The 6,000-nt window shown below is 37.4% G+C and overlaps 1 protein-coding gene across 2 annotated transcripts in view; it reads left to right on the forward strand.

Moving 5' to 3' along the window:
• CAP2 (cyclase associated actin cytoskeleton regulatory protein 2) overlaps positions 1-5,671 on the forward strand; it is a 68,562-nt gene extending 62,891 nt beyond the window's left edge. For both annotated transcript variants that reach the window (XM_058027167.1, XM_058027177.1), the window contains exons 12-13: positions 2,442-2,582; positions 4,122-5,671. In XM_058027167.1, coding sequence (XP_057883150.1) covers positions 2,442-2,582; positions 4,122-4,205 — 225 coding nt within the window. In that variant the 3' untranslated portion in view covers positions 4,206-5,671. The remainder of the gene's footprint in view (positions 1-2,441; positions 2,583-4,121) is intronic.
• The last annotated feature ends 329 nt before the right edge of the window (positions 5,672-6,000 follow it).

The following is a 6,000-nucleotide window of genomic DNA, read 5'->3' on the forward strand; positions in this document are numbered from 1 at the left end:
AACAAAAGTTAGAAGTATCCAAATGGATCTTTATACGCTCTAAATTCTGTTGATGTTTTTAGAAAATAAAACATTCTTGTAAATTCTTGTGAAAAGAATTTACTATCACTGAACCAACCTCCCATAGCCCAGTGCCTTCTGGTTCTGGTGAAGCTGAGAGATCTGTACACTGGCAGAGCTGTTCCTTCTGTCCCGGATCTGCTTGCTTTCATGCTAAGCAACTCCCAGCACTTGGAAGTTCAGTAGTGCTTACAGAAGAAATTCTAGCAGTTAGCTAATTGACTTCTAAGTGCACAAGATTTTTTTCTTTACTTATCCTCTCAATTGAAATGTTCAAATAGACTGTCAAAGGACAACTAAAAGCTATAACATAAAAGTAGGTGCTGGGATTTCAAAAAATCTCCCTGGCCAGTGATGTGACACTTTATGCAATTAAGTAGTTACTTATTTGCCTTCAAAAAGCTTAATCAGACATCATCTTCCTTATGATTCTCATGAAAAGAAAATACGCATATTTTCAATCTATACATTGCCCTCTCTAGTGGGGACACTTGTCCTGCTCAAAATGTACAGTCTAGCTGACATTTACAGCACTTCAATCATCCTGTTCCACAGAGGTCTAACTACCTGCTCTAATACTGGGTTGTGTCTGACACACACTGTGTAATCTCAAGAAGGGACTCCAGGACATACTATTTTGAGTGAAAAAAAAATGTTAATCATTACATTAAACTGCCACTCTTCAAAGTGAGGTCTTTTGCTTAAGAGGCTGTGCCTGCTGTATGACATTAAATATAGGCAGTCCTGCTCCATGCTTCAGAAGTAATGGTCACAGCCACCACAGGGAATAGGAGCAAGATGGGGTTTTTATATGCTGAACCTTATGCAAGTGACTGAAGTGTAACAATCAGTTTTATTCATGATCACTACATGTCTTTTTACAACAGAGGAGACAGTGAGTTATGCATCCCAGGCACTTATTTGAGCAGTTTTAAAATAATTATATTGTTTTAAATCATTACCTCTTAAACTATTCATGAAAGCTGAAAAATTTGTATGTAATAAATAGCAAAGCCCCAGCTTGCTAATACACAAATAAAGTGGAAATACCTTTTTTAAGAATCAAAATAAAGCATGTTCTATGAATACTGATAAGGCTTCTATGTATATCATGGAGCAGAGTGGGCATCCATTTAGGAAGGCAGGATCTGGTTATCTGCTGTATGCAGATTGAATCAGGCAGCTCCCACAGGGCTGGTGTATGCCAAGTGCCAAGCACCTCAGTTTTCTCAGTAATTTGGAGACCTGAGTTCAGAATGTCCAAATACATGATATGTTAAGGCAACAGATTTCAGTAAATTAATCCTAGAGATTTTGCTATAGTGACTTCAGTGCCGTATTGCTTGTCTCTCCTTTATCTCAGTGGTATATTTTTTTCTTGCCAGATGATTGCAAAATTTTTTCAACACCCCTTCCTTCTGTTCTTGATTGCATAAGAGCCCATTTAAGAAGAGGAACTTTAAGATAGATTGATGCACTGCATAGCTCATACTTCAGGATAAGGGTGGGATGCCGGAGGACAGAGCACTTGGTTTACTGCCACATTTAAGGAACTGAAGTTAAAAGATATTCTTTAATTAAGTGATGGGAGACACTCTCATTAACAAGTACATCTCTGTCACATGCTGTCACTGTTCTATGGCTTAGGATAATCTCTGGTGTTTTGATGTCCAGAGTATATTGCTGTCCTTGCTAGAGAGGGCAGGAGCAGGAATTTTACTGACAAAAAGTGAGTCAAGTCTGTTGGCCATGAAGGTATCTTTCAATCTGTAAAATTGTGAACAAGAGAAGATTTCCCTTCCTTGCCTCAAGTAAATCCTGCGCTTGCTCTTAAAGAGAGACACAAAATAGTTTTAGAGATTTAAATTAGTTGATCTTAGTACATATTCAGAACTGTAGCTTGCCTGAAGAGAATAAAAACCCTTTCCTGTTGCATGCTACAAGAGCTTTGAAGTCTTCAGAGTGTATTACAAATCCCTTGTTGAGTATTACTTTATGCTGGGGTCTTTCCTTTGCCCTTACTGGGTTGAAGTTGCCATGTTGGACTTCTTAGCCAATACTCACTGCTGAGCAAGGTGAACACTGCCTAAATATCAGCACAAAAGTATCACTGAAATTACAGAGAATCAGAGAAGTACTGTCATCAAACTGTATATTAAAAGCTTGCTGTACATTACGGTTTTGTTGTTGTGTATAGGTCTTTGTTACCACCACCAAGAATTTTCAGTGTCCAATAAATCAAATAAAAGTGTCACACAGGCAGGTGACACATAGATCAGGTGCTGGTGGCCAAAATTAGACCTAGAAGGCAAAGAGGATTTTATTAACAGTATCTCTGTTTGCATTTTAAGATTTGATGTTAAGTAGATTTTATTTTGCAGGTGATGGGGAAAGTGCCAACCATTTCTATTAACAAAACAGAAGGCTGCCACATCTACCTCAGTGAGGAGTCATTGGATTGTGAGATTGTGAGTGCCAAGTCATCCGAGATGAACATTCTCATCCCCCAGGACGGTGATTATGTGAGTGAGATGTTTTTTTAAATTTCCTTTCTCTTTCATACTAGTCTTGGCAGCTAAGAGCACTTAAGCTGCTAGGAAAGAAACTGATGTAACACACATAATTATGTCACCAAAAATTATCCAAAACAATTTAATTTCTATGTGCCTGTATCTCAAGAGGAAGAATTCTTTATTTTCCGGGGCACAAAGTAATTTCAGAGATCAAAAATCATGTCCTCTCTTTCCATTCTGATGGCTTCATGTCCTATCCATTTGATCTTTTTTTTTTATATCTAAACATAGTCTCCCAAAGAAATTACCTTCACAGAAGAGCACTTAAGTTGGAAGATGATGAGGCCAAAACTAAGATAAATGTAATGCTATTACAGGTGAAATAATACAGTATGATATACTTGTTTTTTCTACAGCTATTGATACATGGGCAGCAGCTGTAGTACTTTGTACTATTTTCAACATATGTCCTTAAAAGCCACTTAAACTGGCATTTTTCCAGTTCCTTTCCCGTTCTAGTAAAATTTTCCTACTGTGCACAGTGGCATTTCTAGTAAAGTCATGCTCTGTCACTTCACACACAAGCAGGCAAAGTGTGTGTGAAATAACAGTTCCCTGGTGTTGTCAGTGGAGCAGAGTTGAAATTGCAGTGCATGGCCATAGACAGAACTTAAATTTCTTGCTAGTCTCTTGGGCTGGAATTTAGTACAGGGGTTTAGGCTTTATGAAATAAAATGTGTAATGAGAACTTTTGTGCTTCACATTTCCAAATGTGACTGCTAGATGGCCAGCTTTACACAAGTAAAAAGGGAACAAGTTTTAGTGGGCTCATATTCACTTATTTCTTTTTTAAAAAGAGTCCTTTTGTTCAGTCTCACCTCAAAATCACCATAACATCAGAAATTACTGGCTACCAAAACATCTCTTTGAGGTCTAAACAAGAAACCCTTCTCTTCACATATTTTTTTTCTTTACTGGGTACAGAGAATTACTCAACAACATCCCCCATCATTTCACTCAATTTGTAGAATAGAGGGGCATTTTATTTGATGTTCTGCTGCATTTATGTACCCCACAAAGGATGCTGACTAGTTTGATGTGTATCACACTTAAAATGACTGGGATTTTTTATTTAATTTTATTTTATTCTTCCATATTAGAGTATTGCTTTTGTCCTTAAAATTGGACTCCTGGCTTAATCTCCATATCTAAATCCTCTATACTGTCTTCCAACCCAGACATTGATGGAATCTGAAGTCATTTCTGACATGAGGCTTATTTACTTTGTTGATGCAGATAATGGTGTGAGAGAGATTATTGCAAAGTCATACCATACCAAGGCTGTTTGAAACTGGGTAGCAATCAGCCTTTTTCCTGTGTGGCACTGTAAAATAACTTCCTAGGGTAATGAGGAAGGCTTCTCTCTAATCCCAGCATGTCTGAGCTATCAATGCTTTCGCAGTCATGTAGAACTAATAGTATTCCCCCAGTTTTCATGAGCTATCCTCTGTTTGTTTAACCATCGTTGTTGCTTTTGTTTCCTACCAGAAAGAATTTCCGGTTCCTGAACAGTTCAAGACAGCATGGGATGGATCTAAGTTGGTCACTGAACCTGCAGAGATTGTGGGTTGACTTCCTCACGCCACGGAGCACTTGCTGACCGCGGCCAGACTGCGGCCAGCACGGACAAAGCAGTCATGTAAAGAACTAGAGGTAGCAGGAGTTCATGCTGCTGTCATAGGCCTTCAAGCATTAGCTCTGCATGCTAGGAACAGTAACACATCTGGCACCCTTTTGTTAGGCATCCCGCTCCTGGTCACGTCTCCACACAGTTTGCCTTCACGTACAATTTTAATTCTGAATGAGAATGCAATAGGTTAACCCCCCCCACCCTCCAGTCACATCATTGGTTTGAAATTTTGTATACATTTAAGCCAACATACTGCATGATACACTTTTTTTAATCATCTTGCTTCAGTGCATTCCTTTTTGTATTTCTGCTAATCAAAAACAGCATTAAGACTTTAAGGTGTTTATTTTTGCCTATTAAGCAATTCCTGTATGATGCAGTAAAAATGTACCTGTAGAAAGTATGCAATTTCTTGCAGTTCTGTGGCAATCATAATGTGTTTCGTTTCAAACAAGCAAAAAAGGACAACTGTCACCACAGCAATACATGAAAAAATGAAAATGAAAAAAAATCTGGTAGTTTAATAAAAAATGTTTTTAATATGCATATTTAGAAGATCCCACAGTTTTCTGTGAAGATTTTACTGTGGTTCACAGACTTGCTGCTGCCTTCTCTTTTCTTGCAAATTAGTAATTTGTTCTAAGCTAGGGCCTCATAAATGCTAAGACCTTGCAGGAAATTACTTGAAGGTTTTTTGCTCCTTGGATTTCTTTTTTTTCTCTTTTTTTTTGGGTGACACAATCTCTCACTTTTTAAAATTTCACATTTTATGTTGCATCTTATACAGAAAACCAAGACAGACAGACACGTCTGATACCAGCTAGTTTCCCTCACTTATGAAGTTCCTTTAAAATATTTGTATTGTAACTCATCATGTTCATTAAAAGTATCATCCTGGGGTTTTTTCCCCACATTTGTAGAAGTTCACAAAGCAAAGCCATAGATTTATGCCATACTAATTCTGAGCTCAAATAAAGGACTGGTTTAGTCCTTTGACTCTGCTTTACAGTCCCTACACTTTTTTCTTTTTAACAAAGGTGGAGTATTGCATACATTTGTACTATTTCAGCACATAGTACAAATAAAACTTAAAAACTTTTAAGTCAATTTATGTTTTTGATCACTTGTAATACTTTGTATCACTTAAATCACAGTGACATGCTTGCAGAGCTAGTTACAAGCTAAATTTTGTGCCTAACTTACCTTGAAAGTACATTAACTCTTAAAGGTTTTTAAGTATACCTTTGATTGTAAACCCTATACAATACAACCAGTAGTGCTCATTCCTTACGGTTTTGCTATCTGATGTTTAACCTATGTGTATAATGTGTTTGCTTTAATATATATCATTTTTTCAACAGTAAACTTCTTATGAAATAAACAGAAAATGTACTTGTTTAAAAACAAAGTTGTTGAGCTTAAGCTATTGCACTGTTTGTCCTACAGGCTTTCTCTTCCTTAAACCCTGTTTCAAAAGCTGGAGTGAGAAAAAGTAGCTCCTCCTTCCATTTCAATAAAATATCACCACTCTTGCTGCCATAATCCACCTCACAGTGAGTAGAGGATATTCTGTATGCTGGCAAATAAACCTGAAGTGTCATGCACATAACTTAGGTGACAGCCAGCAAATTGAGCTTTTCATGATTCTCACTTCTAGGTACACCTGGATGTTCCAGGGATTATGTCTAGGGAGATGATCATGATGTAGTGCAAGTCGGTATGGTCTGCCTTCTATTT

Source organism: Melospiza georgiana, chromosome 1 (genome assembly GCF_028018845.1).
Source record: "Melospiza georgiana isolate bMelGeo1 chromosome 1, bMelGeo1.pri, whole genome shotgun sequence".
NCBI classification, from domain to species: domain Eukaryota; kingdom Metazoa; phylum Chordata; class Aves; order Passeriformes; family Passerellidae; genus Melospiza; species Melospiza georgiana.